We start from the raw sequence: 26,948 nt of genomic DNA on the forward strand, positions 1-26,948 counted from the left end.
AAGCCAAGCGTTGCCAAAGAGGGACACATTTTTCGGAGCTGTTTCCTTGGGGTGTGGCAACATAAAGGTGTTGACACATTTTGTGTTGATTCTTATTGGGGCTCTAAGCCGATTTTTTTTCCAGACGAACACACATGCACACACACACACACACACGCAGGCGAGTCTAATGGGATTGTCCTTGGTGTCCTGGATGAGGGAATAGGATGTGGTGTACGGTGTATATTTTTGGGCCTGCAATCAATTCTCATTTGGCTGCCTCTTTTGTGTTCCTTTTAAGACCCACTCCTCATATCTTCGCCCACTAACCAGAGTGCATTTTCCTTTCTGCTTACAGGTAAGCCAAGTGATGGAATCGTATAGTTCGCGATTGGTTTCTGGTAAGTTGCCTCCGAGGAACAGGCTGACAATGCCACAAGTACTTGCCCTGGTGTGCATGGCCAAATCGCTGCACCTGTTGACGATGGACGGGGGAGCAGGGGCACAAAGTAGTGCTAAATTCGCTAGAAATTTTTGCCAGAACTCAGCAGTACCCTCGATGTTCGCTCTGATAAATCTTGAATGGCGGGAGGGAAACGCTCGAAAGTGTATAAATAAAACAAAATGAAAATCTAATTTAAAGCGAGCCAAGGCAGCCGGGCGTCAATAATTGCCCTGAACTGAAATTATGCTGAAAGATTAAAGTCATTTATTATAATTTATTTATTTTTGTTTTGTGCTCTGCCGTTGCCATGCGCTCGTGTGGATCCCCGACAGGATTGTTGGTCGTTGGGACGATGGGGCGATGGGAGTCCTTCGCAATTACTTTGAAGTGGCGCACTAGCCGAACTATGTACTCGCAGGGCCGTGGCGCCCCATTAAATTTGCCACACTTCATTGGCTCGCACAGAAATAATAATTTATTATTTAATTTCGCTCGGACAGCGGCGGCTGCTGTGTACCAGTGTCCGTGGGCGTGGCACTGGGCGAACTTGGTTTAAAGTAATTAATTTCGGGAAGTGTCAAAGTTGCTGCATGGCCACGCCAAACTTTTCGTCTGTCCGCGCAGGAGGATTGGGAAATTGGAGCTGCTGGTGGCGATGGTAGTGGAGGTGGAAGTGGATCCGGATGTGGCCGGGGGTCACGACGGCGCTTTTTTAAACCAATCGAGCACTGCCCGAAATATATGTATTTACCATTAAAAACGAGGAAGAACGAAAAAACTCGTCAGCGGATGCTTCAATATCCTGGCAATTATAAATATAAATGGGCATGTCAATATAATTGCTGAACCTCCGTATAGAAACTTCCGAATCAAGCTGTCTGAATTATTGTGAATATATGTCAACGTTTTCATATCAAATATTTATGGTGGATCTTCGATCCTTTGTGGAAACCACAGGGAAATTTAAGCCTATCTTCATAAATAAAAGCAACTAATAAGATTACACATTTTTTAAATAGCTTTATTAGATCATGCGGCGCTGATATATACTTAACATGAGCCCATGGTTATTTCAGCAATAAATAATTGTTTATTATTAAACAATTACACAATAATAGCAGCACACAGTTGGGTGGGTCATTGTTGTTGTGTAAAATAACCAACCATTGACAAGTGGACAAATTTGACCGTCATTGATTTTCACTTTCTGAATAATGAAGCTATTAACTTGTTTAAAAGTTTACAGACTCGCATAGACTTTAAGTTTTAAAGCGCTAAAGGTCATGAATTCCATGGCCTTTTCCCGAATGCTTTTCGCATATCTGCTGTTTGTTTTTCCGCTTTCGAGTTCTTTTCCGCAGAGCTCATCTGCAGCTTTTCTGAGCGCTTTTCCTCTGACCTCGCCTTAGGCTACAGTGGCAGCAGCAAGTTAATTTCCACTCGCGATTTGCCAGTGGACACTGTGCATGAAGACGCAGAATAAATAAATTAAAAAATGTTAATTAATTTTTAATATGCCGAGTCGTCCCCCCGCCAGCACCGAAATTCATCATCTTCAAAGCTGCAATTAGCCTTTAATTTACGATGTGCCACGCACCCCGAATATGTTTCGAATGTATTTAGGTGGCTGGAAAAAATGTTCATAAATTAAGGAGGACCCTTTTCGTTCGCTTTTATCTCAATGCCTCCTTGCTGCTGCTGCTGCTGCACAATCATTTAAATGCGTAAATTCTCATAAGGCATTTTGTGTAGCATTTTATGGCATACTTAGGTCAGACCCGGGAATCCTCTTCGCCGGGCGGGGGTGGCCATTATTCAAGGTAATTTAATTTGAGTAGAATTGCGGACTTGGCTGGCCAAAATCGAAGCCTTCTCGACCGAAGCGTCTACGGCCAAGGAGGTGGCGAGAAACCGCAAACGGAATGGCCAAAACCGAGGCAAATCCAAACAAATAAACGCTTGACCCACTCCGGCCAACAATGAGCAATGTGCCAAATGAACGGCCAAAGTTCAGCAACGGGCAACTGGAAGCCAGAAGCTGGAAGCTGCAAACTGAAAACTGGGAACTGGCAACTGAGCTGGCGAAAACATTTTAAATGCAAATGAAGTGCCGCACTTAGGAAGCCGTCAGCTGAGCAAAAAAATAAAAAAAAGAGTGGTGAACGCTGAGTGCCGTTGAAAATGGCTGATAAATTAGAGAGGGAGCCTGGCACCATGGCTCGATTTTAATAAACTTCAAGCCGAAAAGCAGCAGCAGCTCCAAAGTATGTCAAAAACTGCCTAAAAGCAAAAAACATCCCCTCTCATCTCCTAGCGCCACTCAATCAAGCCTCGAGCGTCTCCCCTTGAAATTGCAAAGTTTTGGCAACGGGATTCAAAACGTATTTTTATGATAAAAAAAGAGGATATTTTAAAAACAATTTTTTGTTTCCCATAGCTTTGCCTGCACAAAAATAAAAAAAAGTGTCCGTGAAAAGCGCTTATGGCATTTGACTGGCCCCCAAACAATCTAGCAAATTGAAATGCTCGTAAATATTAATCAGTGGCCACCGGACAGATATCTTCTAGCCTTGGAAAGGCAAAAGCCCGGGATGGGTCAAGTTGTCAAAACTTTCGCATACATTGAGTGGAGCTTAGATTGTGATAGACTCTGGGGTTTGTTGCTCATTTCGAGGAATTCGCGTGATTTATTTGTTGCATAACTCGGCCCGGACTCCAGCTCAACTGAAGTGGGGCGAAAAACTTGCAAAATAAATTGAAAGCAACCAAAGTTTGTCAGTCGCACGCCGACCCACCGACAAACTGGAGCGGAAAAGTTTTGCCCTGCAAGTAATGTACTGTGGAGGCGCTTGTAAAAAATTACTTGCATACTTTTTGGCGCGCTTATAATTGTTTTCCATTCCCGGGTCCCGCCACTTACTCCACCCAGCATTCAACATTCTCCATTCAGCATCCAGCATCCAGGATCCAGGATTCAGTATTCTCTGCTACCCAGCAGCAGTTTCCATATAACTCATTAGGCAAAAGTTTAATGCGAATCCCCACCAACCGCTCCCAGCTGCGGGAGTTTATGTTGAGATTTACTTTAACTACTCTTGCGCCTGCAACTATGCAATAAATTGTGCGAAATTCTGTGTCCTCCTCTCCGTTCTGCAATCCATTCAACCATGGCATAGCCCTGACCCACATTGTGTTGCTGCCGAGTGGGTTAGTGGTGGTCCAAAGTTATATAATAAGCAGCATTAGCTACACATGTTCGTGGTAAATCGCTCCGGGGAGAGGCAGCAGGATCAGGACTGGCTGCCGGACATTATTCAGTGGACGCCGCCGCTGCTCAAGTGCAAGTGCTGCAAAGTCAGATACTTCCCGCTACCCGCACTGGGTATATATGCCACTCCCCCCACCACACCACCACACCGCCCCCTTTGTCGCCCAGCTGGACTGGACTGTCGAAACTTTTCCAATCTAAGCTAAATAAAAGGAAAAGTCTCTCGTGTCTATCATGTCAGTAGGTATTTTATTATTTTTAACCTCGACGCGTCCCCACCACCCCATTATGCCACCACCCCCACTAACCCCACCACCCACAGCACCGCAACCCACCGCCCCCGCACAGCTGTCGCTCAGTTAACCCACCCACTGAAAATGCTAGGAGTGCTCGTGCTGTCTTCTGCAACTAATTTGTCAATGTCAAGTGTTATTTCTTATATTCTCTCGCTCTTTTTTTGTACTTGTGTTGCCTGAATTTTTGTGTTGTTTCTGGTTGTGGGACTTGCAAAAGTTTTGCGCACGCACACCCACAACGAGATACATCACTCCAGGTCTTCCGCACACACACACACACACACACACACACCATGCCCCATCTTTGGCAACCGCGTCGCTGTTGCACGTAATCTGCTATATCAATGTGGTGTGTGCCTTTAGGCGCTCGTGCATGGGGATCTCTCGAAGGCGCTAGACAAATATGGACTCGCATTAACTTTTTAAAAACTCAAGCCCGAAGCTGTTGATTTCCAGATATAACTCTAACAAAGCAAAAGTTGTTTTCAATAATTTATAGAGGAGTTGAACCAAAGAACTGGGACTCACTAGTCTTTCCTTTATATTCTCAACAAGTGAAGTTTCAATTAGTCAAAGACCGCTTAAAAATGGGTCTCAAGCGATGAGGCAGGCAAAAGGCGCTGGCAAACTTTTTTGGCAGCTTATAAAAATTGTTCAACCAAGAGGACCTGAAGCCTCGAAGGCGGGTGGCACAAACAAAACGAAGACTGCCATCGGGCGGGCAATAGTTTTGGGGAACGGGAGCTGCCAACTTCAGTTAACAATCAGCGTCAGTCGGCAGCCAGGTGACAGTTTTAAGAGGAGGAAGCCCCTGCGCTCGGCGGTGCCTGCCTAATTGCTGTCTTGCTCCGAAATTCGCTAAGTAGATTTTCTTGTATGGCATTTTAGCGGAGCAGTACAGTTGACACTTTGTGTCAAAGTTCATTGCAACAGCAGTCGGTCAGGGGTCGTCGTCAGATGTCCTTGTTGTCATTGTTGTTGCGTGCCCACGGCGCATTTTTCGCCTGCTTCGCTTCTTATTTATTTTATTCCTGCTGTACTTCCTCCACGTTTGATGCTAATTAATTGGATGGGGTTGGCGGAGGATCCACTACACCCGCGCTTGTTTGTCAAATTAATGGGCAACTGTTCAAGTGCTCAGGAGGAGCTTTAGCAAAATACTTTTTAGCGGATTTCAATGGAAAATGCCATAATTGTATGGCACTCGAGTGACGTTCGCATTACAATTGAAAGGCACAGTGGGCGGATGGCGACTGGCGGATGGGGGGCGTGGCATGACGAGGCATGTGAGCAAAGGCACATGTGAGCGCCCCAGCGTAATCACATGGCCCAGTGAATTTATTGAATGCCTGGCAAGGACATAATACAATTCAAGTACAAGTATGTAGAATTTCGTCATGCCAGGACAACGCAAATCCCAAGGAAATACAAGGACGACGACGAACAGAAGCAGGAGGTGCGCGTAATTCAATGTCTATTAGCCATAGCGCAACAATTGCTTTTTACGCTCATCAACGGCGACACCCAAAATAATGCCCCTCAGCCTCATCATGTTTCCGAATCGGATTTACCCGGCAGGAGGATGGGGCTTTATGATGATGGCAATGGCTATGACGATGATGCTGATGCGGATGCCGAGCAGCTGCTGGCTGTTTTACAATAATGCCGAGCAGAACAAGTAGCGGCACATATGCTCCCAGAAAGCAGTAAAAAAATGCTGTGACAAAAATTGCCTCGAAAAGTTTATAAAAATTAAGCGTGAAATATATATATTTACTAAGCTACTGTCAAAAGAACAGCACGTAGCCTAAACATACACTGGGAAAAAAAATGAAATTACAAGATGAAAGATTGTAATTATATAGCCTGAAGGATCGTTCAATAAAGGATTTTTCTTGCGCTTCAAAAGCCTACAGTTCGATTATATATTTTGTTGATGTCAGTAGCCAGCCTCAGCTAACGAAGTTTAAAACCTATTTTGCAACAGATACTCGAACAGTTGACATTTTTTCTTTGTGCAGCAGCTTGGGGCACAATACCTGCCCATGTCCTTGCCCCTCCGCGCGTCCCAACCTCCTGGCCACCCAACCTGACCTGACTACTGCCATCACTTGCGCTAAATTAGATTTGGCCCGTTTCAGACTCGTTCGGCGTTGTCGCTTCATTTTGTCAATTGTTTGGACTTGTTAGACTCGGATGGCGGACGGACGAGTAAATGGCCAGAAGCCAGGAGCAAGGAGCTGGAAGCTGGCAGCTGGGAGCTGGGGAATACAAGAGGACACAATGACTGGCGCTGGGCAAAGGCTCATTGTGAAAGCGTGCGTCCAGGGCGGGCATTGTGTTCGGGGACAGCGTCCCCTCAATGCCATGAGCTAAGTAGATTAGGGCCAATTACAGCGGCATCAGCATCACCGTCACCATCGCCATCAGCGGTCGAGGCAGTGCCTCCATTGTTCGTGGGCTCTGCTTGAGGCCGCCTAGCTGCCTGGCCTGGCCGCCCTTTCTGCTCGTCCTTGTGTTTGGTTGTTCGAAAGAATCCAGCTTCTTGCTCCTAACCGCCTAATGTGCCAAAAAGCCAAATGAGTTTGCCTGCACAAACACAAGCCAACGACGACGTCGACTGGCAATGCAAATTCTACTAACTCTGATGCCGGTGAAATGCAATCGTCGACCACGGAGCACGTGCAATGAGTGCGGTTGCTTTTCCGTCATACGAAAGCCAAGGCAAACACACACACACACACATATACACACACTATCGCTTGGGAAATTCCATGGCATGAATACGAAATATTAAAGTCTCCTCCTCACGGGTAACTCAAGGTTGAAGGAAACCATACTCATACCCTTCAAAATTGGTTTTCCTCTTTTTCGGTTGCTAAATTAAACTAGAATCCTTGGGTTCCAGGGACATTAGGATTCACTTTAAGATTTTAAGGGTTTTGCCATTGGCGTTCTCTTAGGAAAAAAATATGCATTCGTTTAAATTCTATTGAATTTGCTTTATTTTCCTTGCAAGTCCTTGCAATGCACTCACTTTACTGATAACTTGAATAAAAATAGTTCATATTCCATGAGCATTGGAAAAATATTTAATTGACTTTAATAGGAATGGAAATCATTTATGTTCTCCCAACAACTTTTTAATGTATTAGTTTCCAATTCATGCAATTAAATTTGGAAAGCATATATTTCAGTCAGAAAAATTGTTTCGGCAATTAGGTCAATGCTTTCTATGCAGCCAGCAAAATATTTTATTTTGTATTTTAAAATGCATTTTCAATCAAACCATTTTCCGTCCTCATGTTGAACAAAAGCAAGAATTTGTAAAGGCTTTGATGAACTTTTAAGAGTATTCAGTGATTCGTGTTGACATTTAATTTTCGGCGTTCGTGTGCGTTCGAACTGTGTCGTGGAAAACAGCAACAACAGCACGGAAAACGTAATTATTCATAATTCAATTTTCCATCGCTAGGTGGCGCGCGCTTACAATTTCCCGGCAACCGCCAACGACACAATCTCTGCACGTGTGTGTGGGTATGTATTGGTATGCGTGGGTCCGTATTTGTGTGCAGTTAATGTGCATTTGGAATGCATACGGCGTTATGCAATATTAAGCATACGCATTTGACGTGTTTGCCCGGGAACAGGCTGATTGTTTGGTTTTCCCAGCCAGGTGGGCGTGAACCGAGGACCTGGATGTGAACGTGGCCAGATGGATGGCTGGATAGCTGGATAAATGGACAGTGGGACTGTTGGACAAATAGAGAGCCAAGCAGGAGGCCAAACAAATGTCAAAGCAAACCGAAATTCACATCTCGTCCTCGACATTATATTGCCGTGTGTTTATTTAGTCGAGAATGCAGTGCGTTGGCATCCTGGCGATGCCAATGCCAATGCCGTTGCAATGCGTCGTGTGCAGTTGCCAGGAATTATGTATGATATTGGTGTTGGCTCTGATGCGGCTCAACTAATTGTGTTTCGTGCCGGCAAACAAACCTAAGCCCGGCACGTTGCTCGCCGGCACTAAATTCCCATCAATTTATGCATTTATTTCATCGCTGCACGCCTCAAAACCAGCTGGATTCTGTGGACAAAGCGCAATTAGGCCAGGAAGAAGACGTTTGCACACACACACACACACACACATTTCTGGCATAAATATTTCAACAGCATAATTAAAATGAGGCTTCCTTCGCAGCAGCTAAGGTTGCCCCACTTTGCATCGCCACAGCCGGGCGTTTCGAATCCGGATTCTTACAGTCAGGCATTCACCATTCTGCGCGACATATCCGCTTGCCGGGCATTTAGGTTTCATTCAGCCACTGCAAGTGCAACTGCAGCTGGAAAGGAGTGGAAACTGCATCTCACCTTCCGGCTCTCTGCAAACGGATATCCGTCGAACGCTGAACGCGACTCACGTTCCAGCTGCATTTTTCTCCAACTGGAGCTGGGCGAAAAAAAAGGCAAGTGGAACAGAAACTGCTGGAGAAAACCCAAAGGGGAAGGCTGTCCTTTGTTAGCTCAGACATTGTAAAACAGAAGGAGCGACAACAAGGACCCTGGCGAAATGGAAATGGCCATTAAAAGGAAACACTTTGCGCACTTTAATTTTTATTTAGCGCCTTGCAACAAAAAAAAAATGTCCAAAAGAACGAACAGGATACTGAGAACTGTGGCGAAAAGAAAAACCGAAGCAGTTGAGTGGGTGGAAATTCGACATTAAACAATTACACAAGTTTCGCTCATAATAAAGTGTCTTGCTTTTGATTACCGCTGCAAAATGGAGTTACAGCCGTCGAATACTTGGCCCACATTGAGTGCGGCTAAGTGCAGATCCTGCCCTCCCAGGACTCGCATGTCTAACTGCTATCCTTCCACTGCGTTGGCTTAATTTAAATAAATGCCACACCATGTGGCCGCGGCCCAACCCCTTGACCACCCGCTGTGGCCCCCAGTTAAAGGTCACCCGCTGGGTGAATCGCGACATTTTTGTGTTGTGACGTTGTTCGGGCGAAGGCAATTTGTTGCTATTATTTTGGTAACACTTTAATTTCTGTTTTGCGACCCCGCCACACGACACGCAGCACACAACACAGCGTGAACTAGTTAGGTGGCAATAAGGATATGGCGTTATCCTTTTACCAGCTATTTAGCATTTAAATGCTCAGAGCTCTGGCCCCGTTTTATCCCATTTGCAGTGTCAACGGAATGGGCATAATGGTTTCGCGGAAGCATAAATAGCATTTGGATGAATTGTTTATTTTGGTCGGTATACGATTTTAGAAGACTTTCCAAAGTAGGGAGCAGTGATTTGCAGTCTTATGTTTATGTGATTCAAGGGTATGCTGCGGTCGAGTGTCTTAGTTCTTTCACTTAAGTCAATGTGCTTGTGTTTGATCTGATTTGCTAAAACCGTGCTGATAGCTTTGTGATGCCAATTTCGACTTATCTCGATTTTGTCGCACTTTTGTAAAGATTTCAGATCTTAATGCTAATGAGAATGTTAGGGAGAAATGCCACTCTTGTTGGTGCAAATTTTTCCTAAGCTTCATTACACATACGCCCGAGCTACCAGTGGGCATTCGCCCCTCTATTTTCTGCTCCTCTTACATATCAATTTCACGCACTTCATCAGGCTGCAAGTAAAGTTGCTTCTGGCCGAGAGTTTATTTTACACATGAGCTGCGCTGAATTGAGTTACATAAGTTGAGCGAGTTCTCGTAGCTAAATCAACTCTGTGGTGTACAATTTTTACGCCATTTATTTAAATTCTCTGCGAGTGTGTGTGCGTGATTTCTTGAGGGCGTGGGTAAAATGTACACACTTCTACGCTAAGGAGATGTAAGCTGGCATCACTCCCCACCTCCAAAAAAAGCAAGCAAGTTAAGTCAGCAGCATTATGAGCATTTCTTTGTGATTCACAAAGAAGAACCTCCCCCAAGCTAGGAAATTTCGGTGGTGGAGAAAGTAGGTACTGATGCCACTGACAGGCAGTCACAATTCACTCGCCACACAGCGCAACTAAGTCCGCACCAAAGTCACCGCCGCCCAAAATGTAATAAGCAATAACAGTTACCAGAATAAGGGGGCGGGCGGCAAGTGGGCGGGGCTGTGGTTTGTCAAGGCGCGAAACTCAAATGGCGCAACTTTATTTAATATCCGTAAGCAATGCCAGTCAAACACAAAGATAGCGAAATGGGTGATAGGGTGGCGCACACTCGGGCGTATGCGTAATATTTGGTCGCTCAGGCAGCATAGCAAAATGTTTGCATTCACCAAATTGCCTTGCGTGTCAACACTAAATAGCAGACAAGTCTAAATACTTGTACCCGGGCTTCAACTTGCCCCCCTCCCCCCCTTCACAAACTGAAAAGTTTTGAATGTCGCGCAGTTGTTTTGTGGTTCGCTCTTTCGAAAATATTTTCGAGCTGAATTTACGCGTTCTTGGCACACACTTCGAACATCCTTTTCAACTGTTTGCCCACACATACACAAGCAGTTTTCATACATTGAGAAGAAAAGTGGAAAGTAGTATATTTTGATTTTTATTAAATGCTTGTGGTTCAATAAACTTATTTTTATTGCATGTATTTCGTTTCTTTGATTAATTGTACAGTTTGAAGACATGAGAGTCCAGGTTTCTTTGATTCAAAGGTAAGCGACTTAGGCTGTGAAACTTTTCTCTCTGCACACGCATTTGTTAGCCAATATTTGTTGTTGTTGATTTTAGCCGAAAAGCAAAGGAAAAGCAGCTTAACTTATGTCAACCCGATAACATCGTGGGACCATAAATGTCTCCCCAGACAACACCATCCCCTCGATCCCCTCGATTTCGACCCATTCCCCCCCCAAAAACATCGAGACAGAAGAAATCGCTGGGACGATGCGAAATCAGTGGAAAGCTTTTCAGAAAGTTTTTGTCAAACATTTGTGTGGCACTTGTAAATTTGTTGTGATTTCTTGATAGCTTCTTATGCCAGGCGTGCATGTGTGTGCGTGTGTGTGTGTGTGTGGGTGTGACTGTACGTATGTATGTTCGCCCCACCCATTTTCTCAGCCCCCTGATGTAGGCTGTGAATTTTATGAATTTTCATGTGCTTTCAAGCGTGGCTGCAGAGGCAGTCGAGAAAATGCCAACATGTTAAAGAATTCGCTCACTACTACCCCCTCACACCCCCTCCCCCTTTTTGGGATGTGTATGGGAAAAGTTTTTCTTTTTCAGGCTTGAGTAACTTCATTAGAAAGAATTTAAAGCAGCCGCTGGCGTTGATTTATGGCAGATATATATCCGCAGGCGGAAATGATTATGATAGAGCAGAAAGGAAATGAGAAACGAGCATGGCGAACCGAACCGAACTGAGCTGAGCTGAACTGCACGGAATGGAGAAAAGCCAATAACAGCTCCTCCTCTCTGTTGGCAAATTATGAGCAGCCCTTGATTGAGTGCAGTGAAATGCACGCGCAGAAGGCAAATTCTTATCGCATCCTCACCAGTTTCAGTTCCAGTACGAAATCAATTTTCCCAATGGAACCCAAAAGCAATGACATCTATTCACCCTGCTCCCCACTTATTTTCTTCTTACAATTCTTGTTTTTTTTATTTTTGCTTTTGCAGTTAGCTAACTTTACACAGCTTGCGGTCAGCTTGGCATTTTTTTCGTGCAATCTGCGGAAGAGAAAGAAATTCCTGTGCAGCTTTTGGCACTCTATAAAAGCAGAAATGGCGGAAAAAGTTAAAAAAAAAAAACGGGGAGTGGCTAGTAGATTCCATGTCCTTGGGAGGCAGCCACGCCCCCTCGTTGCTGGCACTTCATCATCATTTTGGCCCCCGCCATCAAAATGAAATGTCAAACTAAATGGCAACAATTTTGATTGAATTTTTTACAGAGTGCCAGAGCAGCGCTCGCAATTTTGGCTGACCAAAAATGAGCTGGCAAATAGCAACACGTTCCGCCGAGGAAATCCATCTGAGGTTTTTCCACTCGATTCGCATGCCGAGACTTTTGGACTTGGGCTGGGCTCTAAAAATGCCACGGGACGTGACGGAGAGGCTTTCGAAATGCCAACAATAAAATGCAATTCATTCTCTAAACAGGCTGCATGTCCTCCCATGCAAGTGGCACAAGGAATGAAGGAATCACTGTCCCGCGGGGTTCTACCCACACATACAAGAAACACATACATATATTCCGTATGTGGCACGGCATTTTATGACAATGCCAATCTAAGCGAAAGCGAGGAAGACGTTGACATATTTTTCTTGACAACGTGCAGTGCATTTCTTTCCAGGCCGCTGACAAAATGTGCCCGTTACCGCAATGCAATGATCCAGAGGCGGCGTCGCTGGCAGCAAATGGGGATTTGGGCATACAAGCCATTGTGATATAACCCAAAGGGTTTAGAAATCCCATATTCATTACCAATCATCAACCTGTTTTGAAGCGGGTAGTCAAAATATTGATGCCATTTCGGCGGGCATCCCCCTCTCCACACCCGTCGCCTATATTCAGGACCTATGGAGGCGGAACCCCCGCATCCTGGCTGACTTTGGAGCTGGCTGGGGGCTTAGACTGCCGACTTGCAGAGCACGAGACACAAATACTACATTAACCCAAATGCAAAGCCGTGCCAAGAGCCTGGCAAGTAAATGCCCACGGGACGTGTGCATATGTGAGCAGTAGTTTGTGTGTGTGCGAGTGTGTATCTGGTGCATCTGGTGTATCTGGCGTGACTTTGTGTGTCGCCCGCATCTGACGAGTGGAATTGATGAGAATGCAATGCAGAAGGCTGCCAGTTGCCAGTTGCAGTTGCAAGTTGTCGTCTCGTGGCGCTTAAAGCGAGCACTTATGCATATACTGGCAGCCACGAATCCGTCGGAAGCTGTGATCACATTAGCTGAACCTATTCGCTAGTTGACCTCAATTGGGATTGAAAAAACCATTAAGGGATTTCCTCTGCTCTGGCAGAATAAAGTTAATAAGATAATTTAGAATACATCATCAGCACTAGGCGCCTTTAAGTGAATGCGATTCATGGCTGATTACGTGAAATGGAGCCAGCGGTTCTGACTATCCATATCAATGGTCAATTACAGTGCCAATTAAAAGCAATCAGTTATGAAGTACATATATATTACATGTCTGAGTAACAGATTTTTAACTAAAAAGACTAGGGTCTTCGATTTAAGTTATAAATTATCTAAATGTTGGCCACTGTATGATGTAAATTTAATTTTAAACAGTAATTACAAGACAACAGCGATATCGGTGGCATACCGGGATTTAAGTAAATGCTGTTTCAAATCCGCTTTAAAGCTCTTCAAGACGGCTAGCCCTTAAGTTGCAATACTCACTGTAATTGCTACTTGACTCCGGACAAAACCCCTTAATGCTGTGCAAACAAAGGACGAGTTTAAGCACCGCATAGTTAGCGTTAATGGTAATGCCTTGAACTTGAACCCAATTGTGAAGGGTCCCTTGAACGTTGTGGCCATTTCATTTGCATTGAGTTTTAAATAATTTGAAGTCGGCGAAAGGACCAACGGCCAATGCGCAAGGACAAGTGCCAATAGGATGTGTCACCAAAAATATGAAATGGCCAACGAAGGCAGAAAAGGCCAGAAAAGGCGGCCAAAGAAACGAAAAGGCAAAGAAAGGGAAAAAGGTCAAAAACACTTGGCAGTACATTATCTGGGCCACTGGCCGTACCATACCATACCATGGAACACCATACCACACCATGTACCAAAGGCAACTGACATCTGACGACGGACACACTGATGACAGACGCTCCGGCTGACATTTTCGTTATTATTCTTATTGCCGTTGAGTCCTGAAGTCCTGGAGTCCTGAAGTGCTGGACTGGCATCAGCTTCATCTATTGCTGATGCGGCGCTCTCACTCGGGCTGCTGCTGTTATTGTTGGCTCAATTTCCTAGCCATTTCCGGCTAGTCTTCTTCTTCTGCCTGGCAAAATTACGTAAAACATACAAAAACAGAAGTTTTCAACAAAGGGCATTTCGGGGATTTCGGGGTAGCTGGGCCTTGGAAGTGGGGAAGGGGCTAACAAAAAAACACACAGACCGTGCGGGTCATTCCACTTGATTTCCGAAAAGGATACTGGCCACACAGGGCAGAAAAAATGCTCAAGATCGAAATGATGGAGGGGCGGCAAACGCTCGACCGTACAAAAGAAATGAACTGCTCGGCAACCGCCCACCAAGTCATACCGTACTTCTCCGCCACCCATTTCCATCGCCTTCAGTCATCGGCGTTCTTGCTGCTCACTCAATGGTCCATAAATCGGTTGTCAACTATTCAAATGCAGACAATTGATTACAGCGATAAAGCTGAAGAGCCTTTTGTGAGCGATTCATCCTGCCGCTCCTCCTACATTCCTCCATTGCTCTAATGAAAGCAGCTGTGCCATTCACAGAGATATATGGGTGGGTATTCGGGGAATCGGGGAATTGAGGCAGGACTGAGATATCTAGGTGGTATTTTCTTTTTCCTTTTCTGCCCCTTTGATGAGCCGAAGCCGTAATGAGATGAGCCCAGGAGCCCAGGGGGAACGAGTTCGGAGTTGGCTTTGGGGCCTAAAATCGAGGAGGCGCAGAAAGTCAATAGACGGTAAAACCATTTAAGCCAGCCGCAGAATTAGGTTACACATTACTACAGTCAATAGTGGGAACTGGGAGCCCGGAACTGCAAGCTGCATACTGCAGAATCGGGGGTGGTCTGTGTATGCACCTTGTGCCTCCATGAGATCGAGGCGCTTAGCTCATCCGCTACCCAACATCAACCCCTTTGAAGGTGCCTCGAGTACGGCAAAATATTTATTCACAGTTCGATAAATAAAACTCCATGTGCCGGGCAAATGCAAAGGCAAGCAGCCAAGGCATGGATCTAATGGCCTGGTATCCATCCATCCATCCAACCACCCATCCATCCATCCATCCATCTGTAGGGTGAACCATCCAACAACAAGCGGTAGTTTTAAATAAGAAATGAATACGACGCCTTTGTTCGGGCGCGGCGACTTGGACTTAACTTCAAGTTGGATTCAAAATAGGATTGGGATTGGTATCGGGACTGGGACTGGGATTGGGAGCAGACGGAGCTGCAGTTGCAGTTTGAATTTGAGTTTTAATATGGGGTATATATATAGTCGTACAGCAGTATTTGCTTAGCTTATGCCTTCTCCTGCCCGTAAGCCCCGGGCATTTAACACTTTGTATTTACTACCGCAGCAAAAGCAATTGAAATGCTCGTTGGCAAAGCAATGGAAATGGCAGAACGACTTAAGCACATCTACCCTTGCAAGAAAGCTGCACTAGGGAAAAACGAATCCTTCTGAACTATCTAGATATTTAACAATAAAGAGAAGAGTTTAAATTTTAAGGTATAATGCCATAATACCATAATTGGATAACACGATATAAACTAGTTAAAGGTGTCTATTCTTCTACAAATTTATTCCACAATACCAATTTAGTAGTCCTGGCAGTACCATCTTCGTTTTTCACAGTGGAGCTAAGGAGTGGAATGGGATCTGCTACGACTTACAACAATAATGTTGCAGCAACGTTGATTGGGCTGCATCAAAGCGTCGCAAGCGGCATTAGGAAGTGCGGCCACGTCTGGAACTGGATGTGGATATGGATGAGGATGTGGATCTGGTACCGGTATCGGGGCCAAAGAAATTGTTATGGCCCAGTGCAAGTGAATGTCCGTCCGTCGTCGCTCTGTTTATCTATCAGCCATGTGTACGAGTATGTGGTTTATGCTTTTTCCTCTGGCCGTGCGTTCTTTTCCAAGTTGTTGTGGTGGCTAGAAAACAATACCGAACTATAGCCGGAGCAAACAAATAGCCGCACGTGATATGCAGTCAAGAAAGCAGCGGGAATCGGGCGTTGAGCCGGGGCTAATTGGTAAAACTTCATCGAGCCATCGAACTGTCAATTGTCAAAAGGCAGCAGGTCAAATCAGGCCGCAAACTAAGTTAGGAAGTTGGTAAAACATAATTCGCCAGCCCTTTGGGAAAATCCCATTGCCGGGTGCCGAAACTGAACTTTGTGGGCGTTGGCGGCACCGGGCCTGCAGTTTATATAGAGCCTAGGCCAATAATTTAAGAAGTTCACGCTACACAAAGTTCAAGTGAAGTATGCCAGGTCTGGCTGCCTCGTCCTGAAAGATGGCAAACGGAAATTTACTGCAGGCACGAACAGCAAACGGAGCGGGGAGTCCCGGAGCAAAATGGCTAAGTGGGGTGGGTGAATGCGGGGTAGCACCCATAAAAAAAAGGACTGCAGAAGGGGAATTTTCCGTGGAGCGAAATATGCACATTTCCACACTTAATAACAAAATATGTTAAACAAAATCATTTGATGTTGGGCGTAATTTTTCCAGCTTGAGTGTTTCTGTGTTGCCAGAAGGCCAACACCAACCAACACCATCACACACACACGCACACACATACAGCAAGCAACACACTCACACGAATGCGAAACACATGTTTACATGCAAATTACATAAAGCAGCAGCGGCAAACAAACGCAAATTATATGCTGCATACTTTTAGGCCTGCGACTCTGACTTCGTATATCGAGTTACCAAAGTAAATTGTATAGGGACCGTTCCCTACATCCATTTCCGCAGAAAAACGGCGTCCAGACAATGTCGCGCCGCTTCCTGGGTCCTTTATAGGCGTCCACCCCACCCCATGTCCTGCAAGCCGCCACTTTGCATACATTTAAAGTATTTTCGCTTTGCATACCCTGGCAGAGGGTATAATCCTTGAACTTCTTGAGAACCACATGCCATTGAAAATTAAGTTAACATGAATTGATTGTAAGGACCTAAAAATAACTTGCGTTATTCGTTCGTGCAGGTGTAAGACAACCAATAAATATAAGCAGGATACATTATTAAATAAATCAACTATTCATTTAAGGACCTTTTTCAAGGGTATGCGTCCTTTCGTTCTGTAAAGTTTTCCTGTTATTATTTCGTTTTGCCGCCCCTGCTCGAAAGTCGTTGGCAGGAAGGAAAAAAATGCCACAGCGGCGTAACATGTAAACAAACTCATTTAACTGATTTTCAGAAAGGAAAACGTGGCTCCTGGGCATGGTGGTTGGTAATGGGCGGTGAGATTGCCACGGCATGGGGATTGAGAGTGGGTCTGGAACGACCGCATTATCATCATCATCTCGGCTCTGTTTTTTGCCGGCAACTCTTTTTCAGCAGCGGCAGCAGCAGCAGCTGCCGTTGCCGCAACCTGAGGCTAGATTTACATGTCACTCGACTTAAGTTGGTGCTCGGTTTTAGAGCTCCTCCTGGTCGGGGACACCTCACCTCACCTCACCACACCCTACCCCACCCCAGCTAACCGGCAGTCGTGACCACGGCGACAAGTTAACTTGCTCATTCTATCTGGCATCCAAGGATCCCGCAATGAGGATCCCCCCACTCAGCTCCGGCGCACATAATCTTTGCATAATTTCCAACTCTGCTTTTCTTTCGCCTTGTTTACGCCATTTTTACTTAACTTTTTGCAACGTGCATAGCAACAAAAACGCCAAGTGTCAGCAGAAACAGCAAAACAAACTAGATACAATATCATCCCATTTTTTGCGGTGCGCCGGTCGAAAGAAAAAGAAGTTGGACACGTCTGTGACCATTTGTTTCACGGGGAGGGTCCGATATCTCTCACACATAATACATACCATGTAAATGCTTAAATTATGCAGATTTTATTGCCTGCCTTCGGGGGGGCAGAGGCCCAAAATGGCGAACAGGAAATGAGAAATTCAAACCTGTTAGTTTCGGTTTACAACGTTTTAATAATAACTGGCCTGTAAAGCAATAAGCCTCCTCGCCCTCATCGCCTCCCTCGCTGGCCGCACTTTGCTTTGAAATTGGACCAACAAAAGCGCAAAACTTCGGAGGGGCGCTTTCATGTGTGCAAAATCAAAAGGATAATTGAGACATGTGAACAATATCCCTAAGTGCGAGACCCCAAAGCACCAACAACAAGTTCAACTCAATGAAAGGTCGCACATCAAAGCTGCCCCCCAGACATTTTGCCAGCTTACCCCAGATGAAAAGCAATTAACAAAAGTAAAAGCAAGACAGCACTGACTCGGTATGGTTGGCAAAAAAAAAAAAGAATTATAAAAGTCGGGAGAAAAGAAAAATATTAAATGCTTGAAAAGAGGACTTTCGAGGGGGCACACACACATGGACCTCAAAAAAGTGCCTGGCACTCACAAAACTGCTTGAAAGGAGTGCGGCAAAAGGGGAGCCAAATGCGAAGAGAGTGCACTTAAAATAATTTTAAAAATTAAAATGAAAAACAAAAACTTAAAATTTTAAAAAGATTATCGAAACGTGAAAAAATAGCCTGCAGACATATATTAAATATTTATTTAAAAAATTCAGCTGAATATTGAAACTGTTTGCAATACTTTTGTTTGCCCACAGAGCATTTTTCCTGAGTGTGCGAAAAATGGAAAGCGGGACCCCCCGCACACACATGCACGACAAAGCAGAATAATAAATTTCAATTCAGACGACGACATGACGTCTCTGCCTCACGTCGACGTGCATGTTGATAAGAAAGCGTACAACCCTTCCAGCATCCCCAACCTGCCACTACAAACTCCCCCTATCTGCACGCAACTCGGGGCGGTCGCTTTAGCCTTGGCTAAGCCTTTCGGCCAGGTCGGCAAAACCGGGGAAAAACGCTGAATGTGGATGGGAAAAAGTCGCGCATAAATGCCACGTGGTTGAGCACCCACACAGACACGCACACTCGCACACACATACATCTATAGAGTGAGTGCAGATGGGAAATGCGCAACGCAGCCCAAAGGTGTCAAGCGGAAAATAAAGCATAATAATGGGCTGCAGCCCGGGAACAAAGGCTAAAAACATTGGGCTGTGCGGGTGGGGGGGGTACGCAATTCAGACACACGTCAGTCATTTAGGAAGTTAAGGAGAAATGGTTAGATGCGTAGGTGACGCATTATCCGTCTGTCTGCTGCAATGACATCCTGAAAACTTTCCCATATTATGTAGTACAGATATGTTAAGCGAGGCACTGCGAGTAGAGAAAAAGCCGAAAATGTGCTAATATTTTATGCAAAAGCCGCTGGCATCAAAGAAAATTACAAATGAAGAACGGCTTGTGCTTACACACTTAGCATAAGCCTCAAAAATAAGCCAGCTTCTAGCGAAAATTATAACATAATTATGTTTATGGATAAATTAATAATGTTTGTTAGATATATACTAACCAGATATTGGTTTCTTCTTGCTTTTCCAGATACTTGAAGAAGATGCGAGGGCTCGACTCCTGACAGAGTCCAGACCTAGATCCCCAGTCCAGATCTGCAGATCCGCAAATCCGAGTCCTCGGGCAGGACAAAGGCCACTTGATGAGCGACCGGAGCGCTCTGATCTGATTTGCAGGATTGGAACAAGGCGAACGATAACCATAACTGGAATAGCTGCAACAGTAATTTGAATTTGGCATGCACCGGAGGGAACGAGAGCGCTGCAAATTGTGTACATATTCTGTCTCTGTCTGTTTCCGGTCGCCTGCCATTGTGTGCGTTTGCTTGAGCTTGTGCCTGTGTGTGTGTGAGTGTGGGTGTATTTCGTGTAAATAAATGCAGTGCAAAAACAGAAACAGCAACATCAGAAGAAACAGGAATAACAAGCGAAATGGCAAAAAGTGCAGTTAAGCGTGGAAATTGCATTAAAAATTGAGCAAAAAAAAATTGCGAAAACAAAAGGCGGCGAAAAGACTAAAAACGAAACAAACAAAGACGCAAAACGAAACGCTGAAGTTAACGAGCGCTAAAAAGCAGAAAAGAAAAAAGAAAACAATACATAAAAAAACAACAAAAATCGAGCAAAAGCCACCAAAAAGACAGACACACCAACACACAGAAAGACAAAAAGAGTAAAGTTTTGATTGAAATTTTCACTGTGCTTTCATCCATTCGGGATTGTGTAAATTTCTGATTAAGCAACAAGACACCATCAACAAAAACGTGCGGCGCGAAACGTAAAATAATATTCCCCGAAAGGATTCCAATTAACTCAATTTGATCCAGCGCAACTTTGGCATCAAATCAAATATCAAATATCGCAGAACTTCTCTAATCGAGCAACAAATCACTTTGCAGTTCGAGTTACCTTTCATTTGTCATGACAGTTCGGGCCTACATTCTGCTATATTTTTTATTGTTTATGCACAACAAGATCGCCGCTTGCGGTGCCCCCAGCCATAAACACACCTAACTGATAGCTCTTACACAAAATTGAGCCGTGAACACTGAAATTCAAGTGCGAGTGAGTCGTGCAGTAAAAGTCAAAGTCAGCAGTAAGCAGTCAGCAGTCAGCCCCACCTAACGTCCACACAAAACACCCCGAGAACTCGGGTCGTTGACAAAGTAACGCATTTAGTGATAAGGACGAAACGACTTGCTGGCAAAATGAGCAGCCAAAACAGGAGCAAAAGGAGCTGGAGCAGCAGGAGCAGGAGGAGCATCAGCACCAGTACCAGCAGCAGCAGCAGCGGGAGCAGCACGAAGATGGCCCAACTATTGCTCCTTATCGGCATCGCAGTCGCATCTTGTTTGCCGGGTAAGTGTCAACAGCAGTCCCTGTCTCCTTGTCTCCTGTTTCCTGTTGGCTGTTAGCATCCAGGACTTATCAGCCAGCGCCCGGAATTAATGCAAATATTTAACGTGCTTTTTTATGGATTTGTCGTCGTCATGCCCTCATGTCCCCTACTACCCTACCCGACTACAGCCTACATCCCACAACCTACAACCTACGTACCCACATCGAGGTCCTGTCATAATAACGAGCTCCACTGCCATGGAGACGGAGCATGAGCCGCTCTCCACTTGACATGACTTGTAAATGGCTTTCGATTAAGTTGTCACATTAGCATTAATCTGGAGCTCCAAGGAGCAGCCATCTTAGAGCCCATTGAAGTTCAATCAAGTTGTCTGGCAATCCCTCACTTTTTCTCAAAGTCTCCCCCCCTTTGGAGAAGAAACGTGCTAATGAGCCGTAAGCCGATGAGTTCAATCTCTTTTTGAACATTTTCCGCAGGAGTTCAGAGGTGATCTAGGTCAGCGGGTAGTCAGCATGTAATTGAAATATAATTACTCGCGTGAAAGCAGCTTAAATCGTTCAGCCTTTAAACTCATATATATTCATTATTTCATTAACAATTCAGCTCTTTACAGCATCGCTGGTGAATTTTAAATGCGGGCAAGCGCAACAACAGGCATCGTTTTAATAAATATTACTGCTTGTTATTAATATGCATTCGCCATTATCCTGAATGTTGTTTTCTCACAAGTGTAATCCCATAATCGTATGGGATCAGGGAGAGGGGCTTAAGGCAATTACTGAAACCAATTGGTTTTAAATGTAAGTGGGCATTCCATCATTTTTCTCCAACATTTGTTTGTGCCACCACACCACCCCGCTCCACATTCATTGCAAATCTAAATGCCGAATTGAAGGCAAGTTCACATGGGGATTACGTATACGCAGCGTTAGCTCACCCATAAAAGCATTTTGGACATGCAAAACAATGGGGCAACGTAAATGATAGCTTTGTTTGGCTTGTTTTTCGGCGAGCATTTCTTTCTTTTATTTGGCCATCACAAATCAGCAGATGGGACCAACGTTTGTCATTTGATTTCGGTCGCACGGTTCGAAGTTTCCTTCATTTCATTTGGCTTTGTTTCAGTTCGCCTCGTTTGACTCGCAATATTTTCATTTCACATTTACGGCAGCAAATTCGAATTGGGGGCTCTATTTGTGTTTATGTTTTGTCTTTGCTCTCTGTTTGCTCTCCATTTGTATTGTTTTGCTAATTCGAACTATTTGAAATGTTTTCGGGTTTTTGGGGGCCTGACGAGAAAACTGGGAGCACTCACAACATTTGTTGTTTACCCAGTGAACATTTCTAATATTGCTGTTTGTTTGCTTTCGCCTCTAATACGGCACCGAAAATAGTTAATGCGAAATTAATTTCCGAATTGAAGCGGGGCTATAAATAAAACATTCGCTTCGATTGGAACGAGCTTTTCCTTTCATGTTCTCCGCTTTTATGGCAGCGACAAAAATTGGTCTCAATAAAAATTTACGTTTCATAAAATTTATTATGTATGCAATACAATGGCCGTAACACACAGCGGGATGCAGGGTAGCAATGAAATTGTCGACGGTCAAATCAAAGCAGGAATGACCAAAAAACAACAAGGAAATGAACGACTTTATATGCAGGATAATGGCCAGGACATCATGGTGCTGCGAACTTCGCACGTATGTCTGTGTCTGTTTCCCTCTCTTTTTGTGGCACTCAAGCAGGCGGAAATTTATTACCGCTCTGAATGAGTGAGTGTGTGTGTGGGTGTATGTGTGTGTGTGTCTGAGGGGATCCGAAAATCCTTGCACCATTCTGCCATTCTGCCACTTGAACTTCGGACAACTATTCGACTTTATTCGAAATCATTGACCAAATTCTTAAGTAATCAAACTGAAAGTTTTCCTCTATCTCAACTGTGGCCGATAAGAGCTTTCCACTCGCCCAGATAAATACAAATCATGCAAACTGGCCAAAAAAAACCAGCAGAGCAAAAAGTTCAACATGACTTTTCAATTTTGGAATGTGTTTAATGGGCTCCGATGTCCGGAGTATTCCGTATCATTCTATCACATGTGCGAGTGCCTGCAAACAGCTGACTATTAATGGAAATTGAAGCCATATCACTCTTAGCCCATGAAATCGAAAAAGTTAAGTTCGAAAAAGTTTAGCTCCAAGACAACTTGGTTGGCCACTTTTAATGAGCCACTAAAATAATGCAAGCCACGATTAATCAAAACAGTTTGGTTAAATCGAAATTTCGACATAAAAGGTTATAGTTTTCACGACTCAAAAAGATCAAATAAAACGAATAATGAATGGAAACATTCTGGGTTTAATTTCTGCCAGCTTAATGACCAAAATTCTTTGCACAACAAAGGTACAACTTTTAATGTGTATAGTATTATACTGTGGTTAGGACTCGAGTAAACGAAAATCGTTACAACTATTCTCTGCAAAGAAATAAATCGTTGTCACGTGTGTGCTACAATTAAGGAAAATCGCGACGTGCAGAAGATTGCGGGGAAATGGGGAAAAATATGGTGAAAATTGTCGCCAGAGGTTGTCAAGGTAGCGAGCACGTAATGAAAATATTGCGAACAATGTAAATACCCACACATTCATATATATGTATATATATACATGTATATATCCTCGTGAGGTCGGTGCGTTTGTATGCGACGCCTGATTGCAAACAGCTTCCTGTTGCGGCACGCGCCTAATTAAATTAAAGAACGCAACATTTCGAGCTCAATTGCGGATGCAGATGAGAATGGGGAATAGAACTGAATGGCATCAGGAGAACAAGGACAACAGCTCCCCGGCAGCTTAATCCGCAAACAAAGCAAGTGTAAGGAGGGATCCCAGCGGGAGTTTTGGGGCTTGCCATGTGTCCTGTCATCGATTTCCCAGTTTTCTGCTCCTGCTCAACTCAAGGCCCAAAGCATATTTTCGCCTAGCAAAATTATGCACAAATTTTTCAACCGTAGCTGCTGCTTCTGTGTGCGTTTCTGTGCAAGTGTGTGTGTGTATGTGTGTTGGCAAACAAAGTCGGGCAAATATGTGCATACACACCCACAGGAGTTGTGGGTGGTGGTTCCACCCCCCTTCCCAGAACTCTTCATGCTTTTCTAATGCAAAATAAGCCAAAAAACAAAGCAAAGGCCAAAGGAAGCATCTATCCAGCTGCCAGTCATGGTCTCATCCAACTACTGTGTCCTCCACCCCTCTCAACTTGTCAAACTTTCATGCACAGAAGAAATTATAGTGGACTTATTTCATATCTATGCCGATTTAAATATTTAAAAATTCATTTTACTATTTAAAGTATTATTCTTTCCCATTCTATTTACTTTTGTTTGCCTGAAATCAGACATCCTTTAAGGACTGGGTGCATTTTTCTTAGTGTCCCCATTGCGTTACCCAATTTCACTGCGCTGCTCTAAATTTTCGCACAGATTAAGAATTTTTCCAGCTGCAGTTGAAGTCGAGTCGACCGAGTTGAGTTGTTGTTATGGGTTCTTTTTTCCGCACTGCTTGTTGCATGGCCAAGGGGCAGCCGACGCTGAGGGGCAACCCCGGTGGCTGGGTGCTGGGTCATGGTCGTAATGCCCCCGATTCCCTTGCCCGAAAGTCATTTGGCAGCAAACAACATTCATTATGCATGCATTTTAAATTGTAAATTTCACTACCTTGCATTCAGGCAACCTCTTTGCCGCCCGGCTGCCAAAATGGATTTGGTGGCAGCCACAGGCAGAGCTCCTGTTCCGGCTTTTCGGCTCCTCGTTCCGGCTAAGATGCTGTCAGCTTTGGACCGGGCTAAGACCCACTGATGCGCTTGATGAGCTTTTGGCCATATTGTTTGAATTTTTACCAACTCAGAGGCTTAGAGCAGCGTGTCTTAAGTCGCTTGTTCCCCCTAGGATCCCTTCGTTGGCATTTGCCAAGAATAATACTGGCAAATTCAATTGGGGCAGCTAGGGTCAAAATAAATCAAAACTTTCCACCGGTTAATCTTGTTAAACTTGCACACAATTTCAGTCATTACAGGACCAACTTATATTTGTTAATGAGTTGATCATTTTCATGCAGTGAACCGAGTTCTTGAGCTAATTGGATTAAATTAGTTGCAGCATCGGCATTCTGACAACAATTTGTGGCCATTTAAAGTGGCCCTAAAACTTCAAACTGCTTAGAAAGTATTATGTGGAGACGAGGAACCAGCCAAATTGAATATCTCCTTTCAAAATTGCCATGACAACTGAGCGGAGTTGGGGAAAGTTGAGCGGCAGAGCCACCGAAAAGTTTGTGGCGCCTGGAAACTTTTGTCTGTATGTGAGCCATTGGATTTTGGGGCATAGATCAAAAACGCAAAAAGGGGTTAGGTTAGAGGCTCAGACCAGGGCTCAAGCCCGCTCTGATGGCGATGATGGAGATGACGATAATGGGCATTCAGGCAAATAGGCAAATCCGTATGAAAGCAGGGACCAAAACGACGGTCCGGACAGGTTGCCATTGTTGGCAAGTGGCAACAAAGTCAGGCAAACAAAATCCGGTCCGAGAGGAGATATATCTCTGTCTATTGACTCCGGACTCCTGCCCGGGGGCCTCCTACCCCTACTCCATTAACACACACCACCCCACTCGCATGCCAAAGCCTTTTGGGTCAGAAACTTTTCAAATACCTAATCCCCATGCCAGTGGCGGTGGCAAGGAGAAGGAGCCAAGGCACAGGCTTAGCTATCCGTTTCAACCTGATTATAAATAGAAAATTGTCCGCTTTCTTGGGGGTCAAGCGTGTGTGGCGAGTCCTGAACGGTTTCACCGTAAGTCTGTCGTCTAAGCTGATTCTCAGCTCTATTAATAGCTGATTGGCTCAGGGTTCGGGCCACCTGCACCTGACGACTGCCGGCAGTCATATTGATTCGGTTATGACAGCGGCCGTGTGCCACCTGATCCACCTTACCCGAATCTAAGTGGAAAACCCTGTTGTTTGTCGTTGCTTCACCGGAAAAGCTTAAAGAGTTTTCTCCGAACCTCCCTGCTCTACCTTTCTGTGTTTTTTGCTAAAAGTTTTCGCATTTCCCCAAATGAGCCAGCTCGCATGCGTCTTTCGACCACGACAGTGGAAATCTATTTGGGGGAATTCAAACTATTTGGCGTGCCGGCCCGCCCAAAAGCCAGTGTAAATTGTTGTGTCGGCAGCCACATGAAAGAAAGGACTTAGATAATTGAAACTGCGAGCGGTTGCCCCGGCAATGTCCGACCGAACTTTACTCCGCAGTATCGGTAAAAATTAACGAGGCTTTCCCGCTTTTCCCCGTTGCGTTGCGCCAAAAGTTGGCACAGATAAGGCCAGAAGAACAAAGTGGCAACTGGAAATTGGTAAGCCAGCTGAATGCACTGGAAAAAATATCAGACCCAATCTGTTTTTAAAACCTTGAACCTTGAAATCGGATAAAACCAATTTATGAAGATTAGTTATTTAAGAAAATGTATCAATAATATACCCCATCTGCAATATGAATACTCGTTCGCATATTTTGTCCGTGTAGCTCGTAAAGCTAAACCCAATCGATATTGCCCAGCGTCGCGTCACGTCACAGCCAAGTGAAAGCAAATAAATCACAATATCTTGTGGCGGCGGCCAAGGCGCCAGTCGCTTGAGGTGAGTCCTTGACCGCAGGACACGGGATGCGTGGACGGGAAAGTTCGGGGCAGTTCGGATGGCGGAAGGGAGCGCGTCAAGTTATCAAATGATTTATTTACGAGCCCGCCAGGCAAACAAACAAGCCCGTGAGGAGTCTAGATTTTGCGGAAGGGGCCAGGCAAACGACAATTTGCCGAAACAACCCAGTGTGTGGAAAATGTCACAGGCTCCGCCGCAAGTTCAAAACTCTTGAACCCCGGATGTCGACCAGGAATTATAGCCAACTTGCTCCTGGAGGAGGACACTTTAAGCGTGCTGTTTTAATAAACTTGTCAAACAAATCGAACCGAAACCAATGGCCAGATGCTGCTCCTCTGCCTTCCTAAACTCACTGATTGTCCGCCTGTCACAGCAGCATATTTCACAAAATGAAATTTAATCATTCTAAAAGCCATTGAAAATTGACAAAAGGACAACTGGTGTCCAATACTGCCGCTTGCTCTCCCCTCACTCTTCTGCTCACTGTCTGTTCTACAAATCTCTTAGGCAGGACTCTAAATCTCTGCCTTGGAGCCAGCCTCTTGATGTTTATGAATATAAATTAAGATGTCCTCCTCCCACACATTAATT

General features: G+C 44.7%; 1 protein-coding gene and 1 long non-coding RNA gene across 6 annotated transcripts in view; both read left to right on the forward strand.

Moving 5' to 3' along the window:
* The first annotated feature begins 388 nt into the window (after positions 1–388).
* Positions 389–5,777, forward strand: LOC123327271. Its single transcript, XR_006541888.1, has 2 exons — positions 389–2,805; positions 2,862–5,777. It is a non-coding gene; the product is annotated as an uncharacterized LOC123327271 (long non-coding RNA).
* Positions 5,778–19,658: 13,881 nt separating this feature from the next.
* Positions 19,659–26,948, forward strand: part of LOC6728934 (kin of IRRE-like protein 1) — a 70,966-nt gene continuing 63,676 nt past the window's right edge. For all 5 annotated transcript variants that reach the window (XM_016177203.3, XM_016177202.3, XM_016177205.3 and 2 more), the window contains exon 1: positions 19,659–20,643. In XM_016177203.3, coding sequence (XP_016035611.1) covers positions 20,493–20,643 — 151 coding nt within the window. In that variant the 5' untranslated portion in view covers positions 19,659–20,492. The remainder of the gene's footprint in view (positions 20,644–26,948) is intronic.

Source organism: Drosophila simulans, chromosome 3R, assembly GCF_016746395.2.
Source record: "Drosophila simulans strain w501 chromosome 3R, Prin_Dsim_3.1, whole genome shotgun sequence".
Classification (NCBI taxonomy): domain Eukaryota; kingdom Metazoa; phylum Arthropoda; class Insecta; order Diptera; family Drosophilidae; genus Drosophila; species Drosophila simulans.